The sequence below is a fragment of the Carcharhinus amblyrhynchos genome, chromosome 2 (assembly GCF_965287045.1).
Source record: "Carcharhinus amblyrhynchos chromosome 2, sCarAmb.v2.hapA, whole genome shotgun sequence".
NCBI classification, from domain to species: Eukaryota; Metazoa; Chordata; class Chondrichthyes; order Carcharhiniformes; family Carcharhinidae; genus Carcharhinus; species Carcharhinus amblyrhynchos.
The window spans coordinates 53,798,242-53,821,783 of record NC_137325.1 but is presented as its reverse complement, the minus strand read 5'-3'; the positions used below and the strand labels follow the sequence as shown (position 1 = coordinate 53,821,783).

Genomic DNA, 23,542 nt, shown 5'->3' with positions numbered 1-23,542 from the left:
GGGGCGGGGGGGCGGGGGGATAGGGGGATTATTTTAGATTAATCTGAAAAACACTGAGATGTATTAAGAAGATTTGAATATGCACCGCAAACCGTGGTGCTTTTTACATTAAACATTGAAATTTTGAAAAGAAATGCAAATTCCTTGAAGGGGAGGTCTTAATCAAATGCTGTTTAATTAAATGTGATGCCGACATTTGCTTAACATTTGTATATAATTTATATTTATCAGTTTGATTAAAAGAGTGTAAGATTTGCATGTATACTGTTCAGAGAGCGCACAGTGGGATGCAAGGTGGAAATTCTGCTTGTTCTGGAGGACGATCAATGTAGGCTTCTTCAACTTTGCTGGGTATTCAAGGCGAAAACTAAAACACATGCAAAGAGCTGTATTAATGTGCATTTCATGTACGTAATAAACAATCATTAAAGCTGGATAACATTCCACATCATTCTATATACATGGGTATGCTTTTCTTTAGTTCACTTCCTGGAAACTTGGAAACTCAAATTAGATTTTGGGCAATGTTACACCAGTTCGCTTCTTAATGGCAGAATTGAACACAACTTGACGAAAAAAAAGGTTGAATTGCCAGAATTCGGATTAATTTAAATCTAATTTATTTTGCAAAGGCAAATGTTGATTCTGAAATTTGGATAATACCGCGAATTTAATTTCCCTTATTGGCAAACATTCCATTGTGTTTGATTGGGTTTGTAGGGGCCCTAGTTTAGCATCGACTATAATCGCTTTCGTTTGTACTACAATATTTTTTAATGCCAGTTTGCATTCTCTTTTCCTGCTTGTTTCCTGGCTTTGAACTTCTGTTGCGCCATGGACGTCACCTCTAACCTTGGGGGTGGGGGGGCGGTGGTGGTGAAGGGATAATCAGGCCTGATGCTTCTACACACTGGTTAGACTCCCGCCGGAGGTAGCCGGAACCCGATACAATTTGTAAGAGTCTGATCAAGAGTTCGAGCGAATTATGATCTGGCATCATGGAAGTTTAATGTTGCATGCAAGGTTGTTTTAATAATGGATGATACTGGCTGTGATTAAAGATTTGAGCGTAGCTTTTAGCTTGATGGAAGAGGGAGTTGAGATCAGCGTTGTGCCGGATTAAGGGGCTGTGGCATTCAAAGCAAATGACAAGGGATCGTCTCTGTTGCTGTGGTTACTAACAGCAGGACAAGCTATAAAGCCCGTTTAATGTGGCTCTTTGCGTATTTGTAAGAAAACCGCAGTATATTTAGAATTCCAAATGCGGTGGACATAATCAAAGAATTCGATTTTAGCTGTTCTGACGTTCTAGGTAACATTTTGCGTCCGTTCTTGGTTTCTGTAGCTGCCACACTAGAGAACTGTGACAATGAATTAATTCAAAGGACGTTCAGTCCACATGGTGGCGCCATTTAGATCAATGTCAAAGCCGCTGTAGGGCAGCAAAAAATCCATAAGCAGAAATACTTGGTCCATCGTTTTTCCAAAGCAGGAGTTCCAAAAGAAATATGTTCGTTTCTTAAATCCGAATCGAATGCTGAAGAACTTCGCAAGGTAAATTAAATCCAATAGGCCCGGAATATCCCAAAAGAGCTCCCAAATAATCGTTTTTGTTAACAAAGGTAGGTGAGTGGACTCCATGTAGACACAACATGGAGGTTTTATTCGACCCAAATCCACATAATAGTTTAAAGATTTTTCAACCCGCTGGATAAATATTAGGACACTAGTGTCAACGAAATAAATATCACAGGTGTTATGTCTCAGCTAATGTAGCAATTAAAGATTAGAGAGCTGAAAGGTCCGTTTGAAATTTCTTTCATTTCGTCGGGAAACCCTCTGGGAAAGGGGGGCTGCCCGGTTTCATTTCACAGCAGACGGGAATGGAATTTTCCAATGTAGGATAGTCGATACGATAAAGCTTACCGTTTAAGTAATACACTTTGGTAAGCCATTTTATAGCAGTAACAATATGAAATGCATATTGAAAGATTTGCTGGTCATGAAAGAAAGATTTGGTTCAGGAGTTAAGCTTTTACTTTAAATTTCCGTTTAATCCTACATTTTCTGTAGCACACTTTCACTTTTACGAAGTATCAACAAAACGCCATCATGAAAAAAACCGGCATGCCTGTTCTTAGAACTTGATGTGCAATGTTAAATTAAACTGGTTTCCAACAACCCGGGCACTTTACATCTTCATGATGCGAATCCCTAAATGATCATATGTGTTATTTAAAATCTCAGATAAAGTTCAAATATACTTACCCGTTGATCTTGGGCGTGGGGTTCAGTGTACAGCGCGCTTCTGTAAGTTGTCTGCTGAATTTTCTTGGGTATCTTCCGTTTATGGAAAAAAAACAACCCTTTATTTGAAGGAATAATCCATTCTGGCTTTATCTTTATCTGTTTCTTAAATATCGATTGAAACTTAAAACTCCAATTGAACCGCTGAGATTGCTTGATGCATTAATTTGAGATTTGCCGCTTCTATGCCAGATCGGGCAATGCTTGTTTCGCATCAATTCAAAGTTAACTTTAAAATTTAAAGAATCATTGCACTTGTTGCAAAGAACAATTTTAGAGATATTGTTTTTTAAAAATCGATGGAACGCCAGCTTGTTTCTAATGCATGTACCAGACGAAATTAAACGGTTAAATCAGGAATGAATGGAATGTATATTTACAGAGTATTTTCCTGCATACTTTTCATTCAAACGTTTACTTTTCTTTAAATATGGAGACTAAATAACGAAGGCATTTAACTCGAAATAAATAGCCTCAGATAATGCAATGGGATGCAGAACATTTGACAGAAAATCATTTTAGCTCTGGATTTATTAACTAAACTTAAACGCGATCTTAGAGCCGTTTTGAAGTAAATTTGTTGTGAACATTATACCTGTTGGTCTTAAATTGCATGTGCAGGAAAACAAATCAAAATTGTCCTGTAGAACATCTCTTTCGGCAACGTTTCCCTCTAATGAACTGCCTAGCTAAAGTTACCCGAACAAATTATATGCAACAACTATTATTGTGTTCATTTTTATGTAGTATATGCATTGGAAGTAAAATGTGTATATAATGTATTTTTGTTCACTGTGCTTCCGTGTATACATGTGTAAATTTACGTGACTGTGTTTATCTAGTGAAAGATTTGGTTTAAAAAAAAGCTACGCATGAAATGCTGCCTGGTTTTAATCCGATTTTTTGCTTTAGTTAAATCGCAACTTAGTTTCTAAACCCGAATAATGATCAGATTGTAGATTTGCAATATATTTTCTCCCTCTCAAATAATCTCTTTGTTTTAGACGATATGACAAAACCGACATCTTCCAATTCTTACGGTGCTTGTTATTTTAATAAAATGTTAGCTAGTGTTCGATGCATGCTGTAATCCCATCTAGAATCAGTATAACCTCAATATTTAATGCATCTGAGCTAGAAGCTGAGGCAAATTCAGCTCATAGCGCCCCCTGGGTCTAGAATCAGCTCTTGCGCAACAGCACACAAGTGATTCATTCTGGTTTTCCTTGCTGTAAAGGGTTTAATCTGGCATTGAATAACTAAATTATTTTGATAATCAGAAGTTAATAAATGCAACTAATAAGAGGGTTCTGTTTCTGCGGGCAGTCGTTACCTTTACTTCCACAATAACCCTATATAGCCAATGGTAGCCTATCTGTAAGAGGTTATATATTTAAAAAGAGACGCCTTCAGCAATCTCCATTTACTTCTGCTCGGAACATAACATTACATGTTCCAAAAAGCGTCTCATAGGCAACAATTGCCAAAATAGAAACATCTAAAATGTATGCAAGTATTAAACAGTTCGTTAAGTAGGTCAGGGGTTTCTCAAATCCCCCCAAAAAACCGGAGAAACAGTGATGATTTTACACGTGAGATTGCCAACACTTTGCAACTGTGAAGAATGAATAAGAAACAGTAAGAGGAACCAAAGAACAAACATTAGCCCCGACCTGCCGCTGTGAGCTTCAATTTAACTGTTCGGAAAATAGAACCGTCTAGACATCTCAAAGTTAATTGCACATTCATCGATTTTTTTTAGATTAGCAATTTCTTCTTTTGCGATTTCAGAAAAAACGCACGGCAACCGCTTTTCATTTTGGGCAGCTTGTTAAATTTTATAATCATTCATATTCAAGGGCATTTTCGGGTTAGCGCCCTAACCCGTTACTTTGCATGCAAACTTTCGCAGTGTAACAACTGAGCTCCGCAAGAGAAATAATAATGTGCGTTAACAAATATTTCGCTAAAGAACAGCCTTGTTTCCATAGCACTGAATTGCCAAAAAAAGATAGGCCTGGTTACAGTAGGTCCTTTGTTTAGAAGAAGGAAATGTAATAGTGAAAGGTTAACGTTTACTTTATTCTGGATCATTGAAACTATATATTAAACAGAAATAGCATGTGCACACTTCATATTTGAAGACGTTACGCTGCATTTTGTTGTAAGACATTAGTCATTCCGTTATGTTATTGAGCGATTTTAGATTGAGCATTGATACCACAAATCCTTCTTTGTTCTGAGGTATCAAACTATTGAATGAAAGCGTTCCAATCAGTGCAGCTCTACACAGGAGACTAATGTGAGAAATTTGTTGTAATTGTATATTTTACGCCGAGACTTTATTTTCGATGTGGCACATAACATGGGCATTCTTTTGGTTTGTGACCTGACCCCCGCTGCGTCACCTTCACCGTGGCCTAAGTGACTGAATCGCAGTACTTTGGGGGTGTTAGCTTGGGGGGGGGGGGGGTGGAATAAACCCAATGGACAATTCAGTCAGCGGATTTCAATAACGCTGTGCACCAATTTACATAGAATAACGCCAAATAAAATCAGAATTCGTGAATCTGATTATAAATTATATAAATTAACATCAAGTTATCTTCCCAAATAAACCGCTCCGTATTTCAACAAAATCCAATCAAAACCTCTTTAATTCTAAAGCGACATGGAAGGGTATATCTGAGCGTGTCGGCGCTTTTCTGTCTTTATGTTCATGTGTTTTTTATGCATGGTTTCTGCAAATGTGAACATTTTTCACCTGTATTCTTTGAAGGGAAATTAGCGTTTGAATCATTGAAAGACTTCTTTTTTAAAAGGGAAACCGGTATCAACGTGTCATTCATAATACTGCACAGGAAACAATTCACTCTATTCAGCCTAGATAATAGATTTTAAACCCTGACAACAAGGTTCCCCCCCCCAACACACACCCTATTTCCATCGGAACGTTACTTTGAATTGCTGGAAAAGTTTTTAATTGAATAGCTTTGAGTGACAAAAACTGTTGCTGATATATAAAATGTGTAAATGGTTCCAGTTTTCACCAGGAGCGTAAACCATCAACTTCACATTTAGAACGTTTACCTTGCGAAATGTTATGCATTGTTCATATTCGGACTCGGTGGATTCATTTCGAATCACAAACTTCCATCGCTATCCCTTTGTTTTCATTGCATAAGTGGTTTCCTAGTAGATAATTGTAGAAAAAGTAAAATTGCTGAACGGAAATCGCTTAAGATAAAACAAATGAATGCATTCATACTTTACTCCAGACATTTCCACTGATTTGTTTAAGCAAATATGTTTTATTATTTACTGGGATTAATATTATCATACCAACGCGTGTTAAACAGTCATGTGCCCATTTCTGTTGTACTTTATGTTCTAATCGGTCTTGCTGTGAACGGTAGAAGTTTTTCGCCCTGCTTACTGATTCGATTCCCGTTTCTTTCTGTTGAATGCATCTGTTAAAAAATTGTTTAAGCAACACTGTTTGCTTCTCTCAGTTTTAAACCATCTTTTGTTTAGTCTGAGCAGTAAGTACCTTCAAAACTATTCATCGTTTTCCCTGCAGTTGAGTGCGGTTGCGACAATTTAACAAATTATTTAGAATGATAGATTTGAGATAAAGGAAGCTTGAAGCGATTCCACCATGGACAAGTTGTTTGCCTTTTGACTTTAACGCTCTTGACTGCGATCTGTGTCCTTTAGATTGTGCTTCAAGAAGAAACTCTGTATAAGGTTCCCATTGGGAAACGTTTAAAAATTAAATCCAGGTCTTTTTGCTCCTTTTTTAATGTACTTTGTGTTCTAAACTTTAAATGTAAAAAAAAGAAACACTAATACCGTGGGGTTGTCAGTCTTCAGTGCTTTTATCCAAAAATAATTTGCACACATTCATAAAGTTTACTTTTTAAAAAGGTCCATCTGCAAAACCATTGTGATAGCCAAACTGTACATGGGTCTCAGATGACTGTAAACTCTTTTAATATATAGCAAGTAAAAAGGGCGCCATTGTTTTCAGATTTATTTTTGACGCACAAAACACTTATTTCTCTTCGAACCAGCTAGCGAATCATGAATAATTATATATTTTAAAAGCAAAAGGGCATATATGTTAAAAAAAAGTCCTCAATGGCAAGTACTAGCTCTAGTTGCTAGACTGAAAAGAACTCGCTGCGCACATACAATGGCGCGTACACTTGAAGAGTGGGGCGATTTAAAAAAAACTTCACGAAGTGTTTCATACATTTTGTTAATGAAATCAGAGGCAAATAATTGCAAGTAAACTCACTCCGAGCGGAAAAAGATGGATAAATGAGACTTCTCTTTGGATCTTTATTTAGGAAAGCACAGTGAAAGACACATTCTGTCTGACTTTCAGTCTTAAGTTCACGATCTAGGCTAAGAACGAGCTCGAGTTCTGAGTGCGGTCAGCCTGCTCTGTTCAGGCTTTGAAATCACTTATTTACCAGAGAACCGCCGCTCACTCCACTGATTTCTATCTTCGCTCTTTCACCGCTGGCAGGACAACATGTCTTCTACCTCGTTCAATGCAATGTTTCAAGACGTTTGTTTATTGCTGAAGCGCTGAAGGAGAAATGGAGAAATCATGTAATAACCACGATCAATAGAGTTTGGAGATGAGAAAATTGTCTTCGTTGTTCTTTCTTATGTCAAGGGGAATATGTTAAACGCTAAAATAAATGTATAACATGCGGGTTTAAGCGGGATCTATAAAGCTTTTTCTTATATATGTATTTTGTGATGTTACATGATCAAGCGATTTTTCTGCCCCTACCCTTCCTTGGTGGAGTTAATCATATTTCTTGACTGCTAGCAATGTCGTAATTAGAACTTACGGCACATTAGAAATTAGGAAAGAAACTTTTCGCCAGCAAATGCTTCCTACTTCAATTACTTCCCAGAGCGTGGCTTTTTAATGTATACAGGAGTCACACGGCCCTCGCCCCGTTCCTACCAATAAAGTTCGGAAAGGGCAAGAGTGCCCTTAGAAACTGCAGCAACCAATCTACTATCCACATTACAGTTTTACTGGGAAATTGGGTTATAAACATTTAAGCCCAACACTACCAAAAAAGTACACGAATAAAATTACCCAAACATGGAATCAATGATATATTTACCATCAGAACCCAGATAAATAGCCTGCCTTCAACACATAAACGCGCTGCTAGTTAGCATTGTACAGTAGCTTGAGTCTTTATATATGAGACTCTGGTATAGATGACAATTGTTATTTCCCTCCCATTAAATCTCCGTATGCTCCCATGATCATACGTGTCATAGGCACAGTGGGACTGCAAAAGGGAAATTTTCTTTTTTTTTGATAAAGTTTTTTTTATAGGGTTTCTAGACGACCCTGATAATTCTAAGCAGTTGCTAAAAAAACATGCAAGAATAAGGAATCCTCTGAGGCGGCCCCTTAGCAAACACGCTGCGTGCAAAGCCGGCCTTCATATCCCGCTGACTTTACCACAAACGATATTTTCAATAACCTGCTTTAGATTAGCAACATTTTCTGAGCTTCAATCCAGCGCCAGGAGTTAAAATAACAACAATGGGGATAGTAGTGTAGAGATGAGGCTTGCTGATTTTGGGGGGGCGGGGTGGGGGGGGGCGGAATTCGAGGGCGCTTTAAAATGACCTCGCAGTAAAACGCAGCAACGCCAGAGACTGAAGATTAAGTCCTTTGTCACTGTGAAATCACACTGTTTACTCCCGATCCCAACCTAAAGGCTACTTCTCCGGGCGTCATTATTGGCTGCACTTGATTGCAGAGGTGGCCGAACAAAATACAACTAACAAGTCGCCTGTTCGGAACCGCATTGATATATGTCACATTGTACATAAATGCCACAAAATCATTAATTCGAAGAAAAAACTATGCGCATACATTAATAAACATACACGTTTCCTTTAGTCAAAATGTTACTTTTTGGGGATGTGGTGGTGAGCTAGCATACTCCTTAATTTTTTTATCGCAACTTCTACCGGCACCAGTAATAGGCATAAAAGTGTCACTTTGTCTATATTTGTCTCTGAACCCTACCTCGTTCCGAAAAAAAAGATTCACAAACCGAAGATCCCTCTTCCCTGCTGAAACAGTCAGGGTAATTGCAGTTTTATTTTCTGACTTTATTTTCTAAAGTTACCTTTCGGATAGGGTGGCGAAAGAAACTCTGGATGAAGCTTCTGTTCGGCGCCTTATTTCAAATTTGACCGGTTTGTTGTTGAGCGCCTTGTAAAATTCTGTTTAACAATGTTGTTTCCCCTTTTTGAGACGAAATGATTAGATCGATTTTATAGATGTGTTAAATGCTGTCTACTGTAGCCCAACCAGCGGAAGAACACATGGTTGAAACATTTTGAAAGAAATGTTTCGATTTCTTGAAATGGCAAGTATGAAATATCAGAAATGGTCAAGGTTCAATCAACTTCTAATATGCAATGCTGGCGAAATAGAAGAGGAAAGATAATAAATGGGTTATGTTACTTTATTAGTTTGTTGTCACTGACCTTCTACACTTAACCTACAGAGCTACAGCACGTTGCATTAACCTACTAAACTTTAGACTACAAACATCAAACCAGAAATGCAATCTAGCGGCTGTAAGTTCCGACCATGCGTCACAGAATAGTACTGGAAGTAACAATCAGCAAAGCCCCAGCGTGGATCACAATTATAGTGATCACTGTGGAAATGTAGCAGCAACCGGCAAACTAATCACAGGCAGACCCGTGAAAGTCAAGATTACTCATGTTTTCTCGCCTGTAGCCGCCAGGGAATCTTAGTGTGTGATTATAATTGCCTAATGTTGGGCTGAAACTTTCCTTTTTTTACCAACTTCATCTGTGAATAATTTAAAATAATAAACGGATTGCTACTATGACTCAGTAACGCCGCGTTAAGTCTTGCTGAAAGTTCTGGTGATAGCCTGTTACACATTGGAGCCCCGCTTTTATTTTATTTGAAGGACGTGATTCTAATAAAGTAGAACCGAGTAAATAAAGATGCATTTAGACGCTTTTGCAGTTTACCGATTACATATGGTGACCTTATTGCAGTTGTAGTGACGCAGCCCTCCATGGAGGAGGGGCTTGTGTCCAACTGTGCCATTCGATTGGCTCATCCCGCCTGTCGTGCTGCGGAGGTATCTCTAATCATATTCAGCGTGTTTGCACAAGAAATGTCAGCCTGAACTGGATATCTTCTGCTTTCGCCAAATTACCCCACAACAATGTCATGCTCAGACAGCCCGTCTGCAAACTCCTTTTTAGTAGATTCTCTGATCAGCGTGGGCCGTGGCGGGGAAGGAACCTATTACCCCAACAGCAGCGTGTACCTGCCGCCTGCCTCTGAGCTCCCTTACGGCACCCAGAACTGTGGACTTTTCCCATCTCTGAGCAAACGCAGCGAGAACAACTCTCAGAGTATGGTCCTGACTTCTCATCCTTACATGAGCGGGATGGAAGTCTGGTCAGAACCCCCAAGGTCCTGTCGCATGGAGCAACCTGCAACCCAGCAAGTAGCAGCCTGTTCCTTCCCCCAGAATATCAAAGAAGAGAATGCATACTGTTTATATGATTCTGAGAAATGTCCCAAAAGCGCAACAGCAACAGATCTTTCCACGTTCCCAAGGCTAACATCAGATTCGTGCTCCAATAGTGACACGACTACTAGCGGCGGGGTTCCTGTCCCTGGCTATTTCCGTCTGTCCCAAGCCTATCCGACATCCAAACAGACACTTTATAACAACACGGGGCAGGTTGGGGCCTCTCCATTCGTGCCCCAGTCCCAGATCCGTTTTGGAACACCCCCTTCTTCAGCTTCGACCCCGACTGAGTTGGGGAGGAAAGGAAGTGAGGGGACATCCCCCGGTCATTTAACCTGCAGTTCGGAAAGAGAAGAAGCAGAAGCTCCGGCTTCTTCCGCCAACGAAGAGTCATCTCCAGTCCCTTCAGAAAGCAGTAAAAACTCTCCTGAGAAAGAAACAAAAGGTAGGTAAATAAGAGGCAGGGTTGCGGGTGGGGGGGTGGGGGGGGGAGTGGAATTTATACAGCCAGCACTCAGAAACGGGTAGACGTGGCAGGTACAGCCAACAAGCGTAACAAAGGGGGTTTTATTCTGACCTTGTGAACTTTTAATTTTTGGGCGTGAGCTATGCTGTAAAAATTAATGCCTACTATAGTTTATAGCACGGGCCCACGCTCCGGAGTCAATTGTAGCTACATTCTAAACTTGTCAGATAAGTTACAAACCACGAATCCTTTCTGCAGTTATTTAAGCGGACCGCATAGAAGGACATATTTGCACACAGGGTCCAAAGTAAACACAGCACAGCCAATAAATAATACTCAAAGGGATCCAGTGATGTTTTATGTTCCAGCGCTCTTTTTGAGAAAAAAACATACAAAAAGAGAAAAGTTTTCCCAAAGTAGGAAAAGCTGAGACTCTCATCTTGTACTATCTGATGTTTGTTACTATCTTCCCAGTGCAGACCTATAATCCGTCTTAGTTTTTTTCTGAAAAAAAACACATCTGAACTTATAAATATGTTTTAGTCGTTAGTTAGATTTGACATTGTCTGAATTCCAGGTGGAGGTGTCGCCGCAGAAAGATTGGCATTTTGGGGACAATTTTACTCTTAACTTTAACGAACTTGCGCAGGAACCATTTTATAAAGTCATTTCAAATAAGATGAAACAATGAGGTCTTGGAAAGGGTTTAATACATTCCAGCGATGGGGAAAACACTCCAAACTGTTGCATTTGAATTCTTCACGTAAACGCAAAACTTTGTTTCACTTACTTAGACTAAAGCAATAGATAAACGCAGATTTTGAACGTGGAGAGAAAGCGGGCAGAAAGCAAATTAGAAATAACCCTACAAAGGCAGACATCTCAGACAATGCCTCCTGGAGCTTAGCAAAATATTGAATTTTACCGATAATTTCAGTAAATCAGCCCCATCAGTGGATAACTAATTATTAAGCCACTTTAAAAAAGAAAATGAACGAGATTCTTGTAGAATAAAAATGAAACCAGACAGTATCAACTTCAAGTATGCAACAAGCTTAGTAATCATTTCAAAGAAACCTTTTAGCGTCAAAATAGAGTTTGCAAACTGATTTTGTCTTCAGTTTAAATGCAGTTGAAACTCACTTTCACACTACCTTTTACAGACCCGTTTGAGCTCTAAAATAATTAATGTGTTATCTTTTGCGGTCCATGTGAATATGCATAAAGCGTGCTGACAAATAACGAAGCTGTACAATACTAACTAAAATGCAGTAGGATAGAATCCAAACAGAACGTTGAAAATTGGGAGATGTAACATTTAAGTCCCTCATAACGCATCTTAAAACGTTTAGTTTTAGTGACACTTTAGCGTGATGGGTGCAGTATAGTAATCACATGTAGGCTTATATTGAAATTATATTGCAAAACATGATAAACTTTCTTCTCTCTCTCTCTCTTCATCTTCTATCTCGAATACCTCTATTTATCTTTCTGTTGGGTTTCTTGTTTTCTCTCTCTCTCTCTCATTCTCACCCTTCACTTATTAGGGGAGGTGAAAGCTGAAAACGGGGCGAACTGGCTGACTGCAAAGAGTGGCAGAAAAAAACGATGCCCTTACACCAAACATCAGACCCTGGAACTGGAGAAAGAGTTTCTCTTCAACATGTACCTGACTCGAGAGCGTCGCCTAGAGATTAGCCGCAGTGTCCACCTGACTGACAGACAGGTCAAAATCTGGTTTCAAAATCGCAGGATGAAACTCAAGAAAATGAATCGTGAGAACAGGATTCGGGAGCTTACAGCTAACTTCAGCTTCTCATGATGAGCACAAAAACTGGTTTAAGGATTTTAACGGGACATCGGGAAGCTGTGCTATTGTTATTAAAAGACTAAAAACTTTTCCACTTACCTCTGACTTCTCAGCCGTGCGCTGGTTGTAGATATTTACGATTTATGTGTTTTGTTTTTATTTGTGGCGAGAGTCTGTTTCTGTAACTATAATAATAAGTGTTGCCATTGATAAGCAAGGCATGCACAGAAGTTATCGCCCTGTATGATGATTTTTCAACCAACTGTGGGGGTGAGGGGGGACTTGACAACAATCTTTTAATTGCGCTAATTACCAATTATCAGCTAAGTAAATCAAACTTTGTAATGTTTAAATACAGATGACCCATGCTGTTAAAATAATTCCAAAATAAGTAACTACCGTATACTGACATGTTAATAGAAGTTAAATGTGAATATGCTGTAAAGTGTGTTGTTGCATAAAGATATCACAAACCATGAACAGGAACATCAGAACACATGTAAATGTGAAATATTATTGCAAAGGCTGAAGAGTAGAATGTCGGACCTTTTATTCACCGTCGTCGATTCACTTTTAGAAAAATAAGAAAACAAACAAATAGAATTGATTCATTTGGGTTTGCAAAGATGAAATACTCTCCATGAGGACTCAAATTATGCTCAATCCTATTGCTGCTGCACTGTGTACGTAAACAAAACTTGTGTTTTCATGAAAGATGAATAAAATGTATTTGGTCGGAGTCCTTTGAGATAGGTATATGTATATTGTTTTTACTTCATTTTGTGTTCAATTTCTTTTTCCTTACCTTATCTGTTGAGGAAGCTTTCAGCAAGAATGGTGGGTTTAAAGGCTGGCAATTACCGTTGCAATCTATTTAAATATTACCTAGACGGTCGTAATTTGTCTGGGCTATATAGCAATGGTGCTGTAACGTTTGTCGGCTTTTGTTGAGTTTTATGACTTGCTAGTATATCTGGGTTGTTGCTGTCTTGGACGAGTGGTTTCAGTTGAGCGAACAGCCACGAAGACAGAGGAAGCAGAGCTCAGCTCGGATGTAGGAAATTGATTTGCTTTGAACACAATACACTTCAGATCCTTTAATCGGTTAAAATCAGAAGAGTGTGAGGAATCGAAAAAAGCAGCAGATAAGACCTTTGGAGACATTTACGATGAAGGTAAGGTCTGTAAGAGGAACGAATGCTAAGGCCTATTATCTTATATTTGGAACTAATAGGTAAGAGATTCTTTCTGGCGACCTTGCATCTAGTATATTTTGAAATGCCAATAGTGCTGTTCGCAATTAGAAGTGAAAGTTACTATTTTGTTTTTTGCTTGTGGCGGGGAAGAAGAGAAAAAGAAAATCTATCTCTGCAGGCTATGTCATCTGACCAGCTCTTTTCTTCAGACAAACCTTGAACTCGTGATTATTGCAGTGCAGACAAGTTGCTGTGGCTTATCATCACTGGAGTGAATGACATGCATTCAGATCGCGTCAAATCCTGCACAGAGATAATAAAGAACCCGCCATATTTAGTGGGGAGCTAACAATTATTCTCGTGCTGAATTTGCAATTAAATCTATTCATTTGAATACAAATCCGGCCTGGAACGCGGAAGCAAAGCTGAAATACTTGGGAGATTATTTCAGGGACCCACAATATTGCACGATGAAGGAGTGCCTTTCGTGTTTGGTAAATTGCAATGCGAGGTTGTGACGAGAAGCATCATAATGTGACTTTTTTTTCTATTTGAGTAAGCTTGTTGAATCATCCTTATGTATGTACAGTGATAGGAAACTAAAGAGCTGAGATAGAACTGATGTGTGATTTAGGTAGTTTCATGTTGTTGGGGCTCAAGTCTATCTCTACAACACGAAACTGCCTGAATTACTGCAGTTATCGTCTTCGCCAGTGAGTTCTGTCGCTGGTTTGGAAAAAAACCGCAGTTACTCAATAACCACGAATAAGTAAAATGCTTTGGTTTCATATCGCCAACAAAAAGTGCCATGTTTTGTGACAAGAATAGCAATGTTTTATAAAAGAAAATAACCATTGTTTCATAGACAAGTCTTTTTTTTAATTAATACAACTTTGTAATTTTATTTGAAGAGCAGTGTGCCTTCTATACTCTGCGAGCAAACACTGGAGAATGCGTTGTTAACGTTCAGATTGGGATTTTATAAATGTAATATTTCACATTAGATTTGCTCATTTTCATCTCGAAGAACGATCAAGTTCACGTTTAAATTAAATATGATCATTTTCAGATTTCCTTGCAGTATATCTGTGCTGCTGAATTATGATTTGAAAACATTGATGTAGGTCAGTACAATTTTACTGAAAATAATTGCAATTTGATCTACCCGGCAGTGTAATCCATGCATTGCAGATTGCGCTCTTTGTTAGTGATAAATATTTCATTATTATGCTAACATCGACTAAACGGAACATGCTTCTTGGTGCATTTTGTATGTAGCTGATCTTATAATTCCCGATGAAAATCGAAATAAAAACGGACGGCGCCAAGTGATTTAGGGGACACGTTTTAAACCTATGTATTCTACCATGTGCAAGACAAAGAAATTACTTGAAAGCACAAGGCCTCGGTTATGATCATTGCATGGCGCCTAGGCGCGTAAATTTGTGTTGTTCTTCGAAACAGCGACCTCGGCGGAATGTAGTGGAAACGCTGCTCGGTCGGCGGCTCCTGCCTCTGCAGGAAACTAGACTAAACACAGAAAGCAGACTTGTCCCATTATATTGGCCGTTTAGAGGAGACAAACAGAAGCTTTAATCTAAGCAAAGCAAGTAAACAAACACCATGGCACTTTATTCTGTTGGTCTAGTTATTTGAGTTGCGCGACCCAATTGGAATTGCACCATTTTAAATTTCTGAATCCAAATGATTGCACAACATAGACATTGCAATAGGATAGATTTTGTGCCATTTTGCAGATGCAGCATCAAATTAATTTCACACGAGATATACATGTTAACCTTATCATGGTAGACTTAACGCAACGGATTAACTGAGAGAATGCAAGGCTTTTTAAAATAGGAAATGCAATTCAGTACAATTTTCCATGCCTCCGTGTAACCGTTTATTTTTTTAATGAAATAACCAACAAGCATTTGATTCAAATGAAATGTATGAAATCTCATACACAATATTAAATTACACCATTCCCTTTATTTGTTCTTTCAGTGTAACTTCTGTTGTAGAAGCAGACGGAGTTTTAAAAAAACAAATAACTTGATTTTTTTTCTTCAGCAATACAAAATAATATCGTCTGAAAAATGTCCGCTGTTGTACACTCGAACCGTGATACTATCCCGATATGACTGCACCGCCTGAAAACTACCTCTGGCATAGTTTAAAGATTCTCAAAGCTAAAGCACAGTCAAGTTTGTGCTATTCAAAGCACCACTGCTGCTATTAGCCAGGCCCTCTATAAAATGCAATTCAGTTCAGCCTTTTAGCTTCACGACTTTGCTTGCTTTCATTTTGCAGGATGTAGACATACGATTCATTTTGGCAAGAAGTGGGAAACATTTCTTTAAATATTACATTTCTGTGTAATTGCGTATTGCATTTTATTTGGACGTCATTATTGAAAGAATAGCCTTTCTCAATTCAAATATACGTCGATTATGTGTAGGTGCATACATTTCCTCCGTCTTTCCGGACATCTAATGCTCAAAGTTTAAAATGTTTAGTTCAAAATCATTCTGCTTACATCTCCAGAAAAGTTTTTTTTTGTTTTCTTGTTGCTCGCAAAAGCTTTGCCATGGCTAATACGACCGATAGACTTAAAATAAAACAGAAGCCACAGAAAAATTGTACTTTCATTCTTTAATATTAAATTAGAGATTATCTTCTATAAGCCCGTGCATGCGGTTCATTTGCACAGTTTTACATGAAGGATTTAATTTCCAACTGATGCGGATGAACTAAAACGTGTTTCAATCTTTCGTAAACAAGGAACAGTCAACATAAGGTTTGGTATTTGAGATTGCCGTCAGTCATGACTTTCCTGAAATTTAAACCTTTGAGTGTGGCCACGGGACCGGCTCGATCAGTTTTGAAAGTTCTCTTGCAGATGTCGCCAAGATTTGGTTAGTCTGATTTTATGTTTTATTTTAAGCCTTTGCCAAATTATCTGTTATACGGCAATTACACTCGAAAATGATGAAAGCACTTTGAACACGTTGTCGTCATTGCACATTGCGTGCCCACAAATTGGCTTTGCAACTTCACACAGATGTTATCTGAACGGAAATAAAGGCGTCAGCCTTTATTCTAAATAATACAACGAGAATTGCAGATAAAAAAATCACATATCGAATGTCGTTACTACCTTGAAATTTTTATCATCCGATCTTACCCCAATTTATTCATATTTTGAAACTTTTATTTGTGACACATTTTGTCCAGTTTTTTTCTAACTACAAGGTGTACTCAATGAATATCCCACATGGTTGGATAATTCCGGAAAGCATTAAACAAACTTTGGGAGTGGATGTGAGTACCATATTTTGAAGGAATTTTAACTGCTGTATCAGTTGCAGGGATTAATAAAGCATTTGACGTTCCAAGCATAACTCTCAAGGAAAAATGACCGACTCCAAACAACACAAAAAGCAGTCTCCCTTTATTCCATTCGCCTTGCTGCAGAGTGAAAATAGGAGATTCCGCTATCCCAGCATACGTCTTCAAATTAGAATGGAGGAATTATTGTATTTTTGTCGATTGTCGAATAACCTTTGTATGATGATACTATTTTCATTTGAGATCTTTGGTGAATTGTATTCACGCGTGTAAAGGATCTTTTTTTTCTCTCTGTTTAGTTCTTACACTGCCTGGCCCGAAAGCTGCAATTTGCAAGAAGCATGCGAGCTTCCTGTGCCGAATTTCCAAACAAAAGTCTAAACCGGACAGCGCACTATAATTCGTAACTATCCTTTTTGGTGAAAACAATTGATCCAATTGAGACTCAGAATCCACAGTGCTAATTGTGGCCAATTCGACTATATCATTTAAAATCATACATTTCGTACAAAACTACAAATTTTTAGGTATCGCAACAAGACGCGATACAGTCCAAGGTTGTGGATGAATTCTTTCAGGCGCTTAAATGGTGGGTTGTTTTTATATATTTTTTTTAGCATAAATAGAGCTAAATTCCAATTACAGGAACCGCTCTTTAAAGCGAGGTGCAATTTCAGAGCGCCTTAGATTCGCCTTGCAAATACAGAATCAACATTTGAATTCTAATTCCAGGCCATCGGCACAGGAAAAACAGAAAGGTTTTCTTTCTAAGGCTCAACACTGGACTTGAATGGTTCTCGATTTTGCTCTAGACCTCAGCACTCCGCCTGTGTCACTGTAATACTCCGCTGACCAGAAATTCAATGCTGGCTCACAGGCGACAGACTGAATCTTCCCTTTCCCGAGAGGAATGCACAGAAATCTAAAGAAAAATTGGGATAAAGAGAACCCAAACCTCGAGAAAGGGAAGTTTTATTTCAGCTAGCTGTACAGGTTTTCGACTGAGGGCTTATACAGCCAGCTGGTGGAAACGCAAGCGCCTTACGACGACGCCAGCACTTTGGTTTAATGTGGGATCTGATAATTGTCTTTGTTTAATGGGTATTTCTATGTTATCTGATCCACGCAACAGCTCAGGTACTTCGCCATCATTTTGGAGATAGACCTTTTTTTATTTTAGCCTGTTGCTAGCGTCGTGATGCGCCGTAGGTTTTTGTAATTAAGCTTGGTTGAAGCAGAAATGAACAAAGTACTTGCATATGTAGGTTGTAAAATAACAAAGAAATATAAAACAGGCATTAAAACACCAAGCCTCGTTTAAAAATCTACGTCAGCCAGATAACACATTACTGATTGCCTTTAAGGATTTAAGCGTTTCAAAAACTGGGGTAAGTTGCATTTGATTAAAGTGACCATTGTCAATCTTCATTCGGAATCTGAATTACTGCTAACATTAAATATGTTTCAGGAAGAGCAGCCCAAAAAGGAAACGCTACCCAATATAACATTGTCAAAGGGTTCTGTGAAACCCCTGAAATTATATAAACAAACGCACGGGAGCTTAAATCTTGTACGTCAAATGAAACATTTCATATTAAAATAGCATTGGTAAATTATGCTTACTGAAAAATGTCAACAAAATACATCATTAGCGTATTTATGGGTTGTTTCAACATTTAGAAAACTATTTTTATATAAAACTATTTTGGAAATGCATTTACTTTGAAACTGTACCGTGATAAACCACGGTGTTGGCGTTCTAAACTCACATCCTGCCCGTTAATTTTATTGTAGCTAAGTAAAATCACCCATTCGCTGTACATATTTATATCCAGTGTGCGTGTGGGAAAGAGGCCTACTAAGTTTTTAGGACACAGTAATTGGTTGCACATATAATGTTTAATAGGCCGATAACACTGTAATAAGGATGTCTTCTTACTCCATTGAAATACGACTCTTATGTTTTACATCTGTTTATATATCTAACTGTTTGCTTTTATTTGCTATTGAAAGGAATGTATCTTAACCAGCTAACAGATTGAGTTTCCGAATACCGTCGGTGCGGGGAAGCTTTCCCACCAACTCGCCACAGAATCCGCCAGCGAGTGACGGATATAAAAATAAATACTCTAATCCGAAGAGAAAGACGGTAGAATTGTCCAATCTCCTAAGAAATGCATTTTTTTCCGCGCGAATCTGTCAACTTAAATAGCGCGTTGAATGCGGAAGTTGCACTTTGTTATGGTTTATTGGAGGTAAAGGGCCTTTTTGGAATGGCTCTAGTTTGCTAACGTGTAGTTTTATTGCTGAGACTGTTATAAAACGGAGATTGCCACCGTGTGTTTTATGTGCGCCCCATTTTCGAAAATAAAAAATCTCTACCAGATGCAGGTACACCCGGCCACTGTTCAGAGGTACGCTTTAAAAGTTCGTTAACGATTTTTATTTGTCAAGAATGCGTTTTTAATTTTACTAAACATGAATAATAAATACCTGTCCAATCTCTTCCTTCGTTGTTTTTTCCCCTGCAGTTTATAGTTTCACTCTTTCCATAATCTTTTATGTGAAGGTTAACGATTATAAGGTGTTCGTTAAAAAAAACGAGCATCTGATGGGAAGATTGATTATGATATAAAATAGTCCCCTAAAAAAGAACTGCAACGGAATACTTTTTACATCTCAGCTGGCAACAAAGAAATCAACTTCCATATATAGAGGTGATTATATCCCTTTGCATAAAAAAACATACGGAGTTGCTATATAAAATTATCTCTATAAAAGATTGACCCTGTTACAAGCTGCGGATTGATTTATATTTTATTGTTGTTTTTGAATCACGTGAGTAACTGATCCAATGGCGTGGAAGTGCGTCTGCACCATATTAGCAGAGTGTACTTGTCGCGGCGGTAAGTTGTTACACTGAAATCTGCTCTTTCATATTTTCAGAGGCGCTTGCTGTGTCATTGGCGAAAATGTCGACATCAGGGACTATCAGCAATTATTATGTCGACTCCCTTATAATGCATGAGAACGATGATCTGCTGTCGTCCAGATATGCCTCGGGTCCACTGGCTCAGTCCTCCAGGCAGGCAGCCCTGGCTGAGCACCCAGACTTCACCCCATGCAACTTCCAGTCCAAAGCCACAGTGTTCAGCACCTCCTGGAGCCCGGTTCATGCTCAGAGCTCTGCCAATATGCCCACTGTTTATCATCCATACATGCATCAGGCTCCCATTGCCGCCGCACCCGATGGTAGGTACATGCGTTCCTGGCTAGATCCAATGCCGGGGACCCTGTCTTTCACCGGGTTACCTTCCAGTAGACACTACGGCATCAAGCCCGAGCCTGTAGCTGCCCGCAGGAGTGACTGCACCACGTTTGAAACACACACGCTAGCCCTCTCAGAATATACTTGTGGAACTTCTCCTGGAGACAAACGTATGAGTGAGGTGTCCTTTTCAGAAAATAATGGAGAGGTTGAATCTAACGCAGATAAGCTGCACATGGATCCAAGTAAGTGTGGAACCCCCACGTTTTTGTATTACCTTTCGAGATAAGGATTATGAATTCAAACTGTTTTATATCCATTCCATTGTCTTCGTTACATAGCGAAATACAAATGCCGAGAACTGTGTTCAGTTTTGCGCTTTTTAAAGATTACACAGTACTTTTGAGATATGTGTTTGAGGTTTATGCTGCACATTTCCGGCACTGCAATGACTATCAATCGGGTATATGCTGAACTTTCTATTCATTGTGGAAAAAAGGGGAGATTGTGTAATTGCTCACCCTGCAATTCAAGTGTATTTGTTTCAAATAAATATGATGGCGATAAGACTCGTGGATAAACAAATAATGCACACAATATGCAACACAGGCAGACCACATATTGCTTTGGATTGCACATGTCCGATTTACAGATCGCCACAATATCAGATCTTTTCTAATTCATTTTCATTGCCCTATTCATCGAGTTTGTTCATTGAGCAAGACGCTGGGTGTAAGAGAGGAAACACACATAAAAGTGTAGCAACCAACTTCATTAATCCAGTGCTGCATCATCCATCCTCTTTTATCTGTAACGGTGTTTTGATTCTGAGAATGTTACAACATTTTGTCTAACTTGAAGAGGGGAATTATATTAAATGTGTTTCCTTCACAATTCCAGATAACCCATCCGCCAATTGGTTGCATGCAAGGTCTACCAGAAAAAAACGCTGCCCTTACACCAAACATCAGACCCTGGAGCTGGAAAAGGAATTCTTGTTTAATATGTACCTCACAAGAGACCGCAGATATGAGGTCGCCAGGGTCCTTAACCTTACCGAACGGCAAGTTAAAATCTGGTTTCAGAACAGGAGGATGAAGATGAAAAAAATCAACAAGGAACGACCTAAAGATGACCGGTGACACATGAGTTAGAATATTTCTGAGAGAAAAAAAAGACTAATTCACAATTACAATCGAAATAGGCCCTTATTCAGAAAGACTATTATGTACATTTTGTCATGCCATTAGCACAAATTATTCCTTTGCCAGTTCTGGACTGCATTTGGTGGGTAAAACGACTGATACACTTGTTAGTTGGGAACCAAAGAGGGAGACATTTACGGCAAGGTTAAGTATGTGGCTACGAAATCTACCTTACTTTACATGAAAACTACCTTTTCTTAATCCACCGCAACTCAGTGTGGACAGTAATTCAGTAATACTGTACTAGTTTAATATTTACTTGTTTTACATGCAGCAAACCAAGCTGTCTATATACTTGAATCCTTGTGTCCATTGTTGTGATTATCTCTGTGACTGGGCCTTTGTGCTTGGGCGGTGTCCGAGTAAAGATCGTGTAAACAAACAAAAGAAAAATCTCAATTTAACTCAGGATGTTTAATATAAAGTTAACAGGCTGTGTAGTGCGTATGAAATGTTATTTTCGTGGTGAACTTGGAACATATACTGTATTATTTTCACTGTGAATGAACCTGTAGAAACTCCAGGCTTTATGCTGTCCTTTGTGAGACTGAGTAACGGCCTTGCCCGGGGTGCATGACGATTGTGTTGTTCTTCAGAAATTATATGAAACTGATTTGCATAGAATGCTAATATAAGTTGTATTTCAAAGAGCAGCGCTGAGCATGCTGCTACACGATACTCTTGTCTGTTGTGGAAAATAAAAGCACGAATAAAGTTCTCAGACACTTTGTATTTATCGGTGTTGTGGTGCAAAGAAAAGTGTAAAATTTGGTTTAAAACTACCTATATGTATAACTAGTAACTACCTATGTTTTGTGTGTAACTGTCACCCTTAAAAATTGTTTTGACGCATTTATGCGATGGAATAAACAAACAATATTGTCAATAAATGTAATGTGTACAAGGAAAAAATCTGGGTGCAATAGAAAGAACATATACCACTAATGTGTTTTAAATGGGAGTTATCTTTAGACCTGTAGAGCTAACACATTTACACTTGTGTACACGTTTGAAATGATTACCTCGTGTCATATTGACCAAACTATACTGTTTGTAATGAAATGTCATTTTATTTGTTGTCTAATAAAATATATGTTTGACTACATATAAAATATGCTCTCTGTCTCTGAATCTCAATGTCTGGAACTCCACGATTACATTCGTATTTCACCATCACTGTTAGATATTCTAAATTCACTCGTACTGAGCGGAAATATATTCACAATATAAGCAAGCTCCGCTTATCGCATTTTAAATACTGTACACGAATTAACTTTCTGGCGAACAGCAGAGTTAATGAAATAAAGTTTGTTATATTCATGTAAATAATCCTATGTCTTTGCTCACATTAACAGAATGTCGCCAATATCAACCCCAACTAATTTGCAACATTTTGCCGATTTTGCTGAAAATCCGCTTTTGGATTTTACCCCAAGTTCTGACATTGAAAACACAGCTCAAAGTTTAGATATTCCTTCATAAATAAAGTTTGGATTTTCCTTAATAAATACAGCAACGAATGTTAGCACCACAGCTGACGTGACATGACTTAACAGGGGTAACTAAAATTAGAATGAGATTGGGGTTTCTGAAAAAAGGGGAAGAAAATAGAAAGTGCGATCGTACAACGTTGGCTGGGAAGCGGATCTGATGACAAAGATCCTGCATGCGTTTGAGCTTAACGCCCAGTTATCACCAATTAACCCGAGAACGTGCAAAAAAAACTGTGCATTAACAACTTTTATCTGTGGTCTGGCCATGCGCCAAGGCCGTTGGTTATTTATATGATTTGTTATGTGCGACTTATCCAAGTAATGCAGCATTCAGCTGGAAGTGGAAATGAATAATCTTGAGGTTCTTGCCCGTGTGAAGATCTCCAAATGTTTTGGGATTTCATCGCATTATAAAGAGGTAAATAATTCGAAACATTCGCAATGGCACAGCTCCCTGCCGCCATTTCTTTAACTAGTCAACACAAAGGGGTCGGATCCTTAGGAAGTAATGTATATTAGTCTAAGGCGCCCTACCGCTCGCAAAAAGTTGTGTACGACTTGGCTATTTATGCAACTTCCTTTCCAACTGTAAGATCCCTAGTAACTTTTTTAAGGCTCCGAAGACAGTTTGGATAGATTTAGTGGAATGCAACTGATTTGGAAACTGGGCAGAGAGGCCCATGTAGTTTGAAGTCTTGGCAGTGGCTGTCGTTAGTAAAATCCAGAGTGGTGTACCGCAATAAAAGAAAATGACTGCTGTAAGCGTTTATGGGGTGTAAAACGCTGGAGGTTAAGGGGCGAAGTGCATAAACACGACACTGAGTATTCTTCAGTATCTGGCAGCAAACACTCGCATAGGGTTG

General features: G+C 38.7%; 2 protein-coding genes and 1 long non-coding RNA gene across 5 annotated transcripts; 2 read left to right on the top strand and 1 right to left on the bottom strand.

Annotated features, from left to right (window-relative positions):
- LOC145354467 (uncharacterized) lies at positions 1–8,607 on the bottom strand. Its single transcript, XR_013888858.1, has 5 exons — positions 8,490–8,607; positions 6,786–6,903; positions 5,398–5,499; positions 2,269–2,340; positions 1–367 (listed from the first exon to the last, which is right to left on the bottom strand). It is a non-coding gene; the product is annotated as an uncharacterized LOC145354467 (long non-coding RNA).
- Positions 8,608–9,560: 953 nt separating this feature from the next.
- On the top strand, positions 9,561–12,914 carry hoxa10b (homeobox A10b). The gene is made up of 2 exons (XM_080205799.1): positions 9,561–10,335; positions 11,904–12,914. Exons 1-2 carry the CDS (start codon positions 9,576–9,578, stop codon positions 12,176–12,178), a joined length of 1,035 nt encoding a protein of 344 aa, XP_080061925.1. The 5' UTR covers positions 9,561–9,575; the 3' UTR covers positions 12,179–12,914.
- Positions 12,915–15,452: 2,538 nt separating this feature from the next.
- LOC145354452 (homeobox protein Hox-A9) lies at positions 15,453–22,298 on the top strand. Of its 3 annotated transcripts, none has more exons than XM_080205834.1 (3): positions 15,453–19,127; positions 19,660–20,226; positions 20,882–22,298. In XM_080205834.1, exons 2-3 carry the CDS (start codon positions 19,686–19,688, stop codon positions 21,121–21,123), a joined length of 783 nt encoding a protein of 260 aa, XP_080061960.1. In that variant the 5' UTR covers positions 15,453–19,127; positions 19,660–19,685; the 3' UTR covers positions 21,124–22,298. The 3 variants fall into 3 exon arrangements, with proteins under 3 accessions (XP_080061960.1, XP_080061951.1, XP_080061969.1); XM_080205825.1 differs by having other exon boundaries at positions 15,453–19,430; XM_080205843.1 differs by lacking the exon at positions 15,453–19,127 and having other exon boundaries at positions 19,507–20,226.
- Positions 22,299–23,542: the final 1,244 nt, after the last annotated feature.

Coding starts and splice junctions, on each gene's coding strand:
- hoxa10b (XM_080205799.1), top strand. CDS start 9,576: ATGTCATGCTCAGACAGCCCGTCTGCAAACTCCTTTTTAGTAGATTCT. Junction 10,336..11,903: donor TCCTGAGAAAGAAACAAAAG/GTAGGTAAATAA, acceptor TTCACTTATTAG/GGGAGGTGAAAGCTGAAAAC.
- LOC145354452 (XM_080205834.1), top strand. CDS start 19,686: ATGTCGACATCAGGGACTATCAGCAATTATTATGTCGACTCCCTTATA. Junction 20,227..20,881: donor TAAGCTGCACATGGATCCAA/GTAAGTGTGGAA, acceptor TCACAATTCCAG/ATAACCCATCCGCCAATTGG.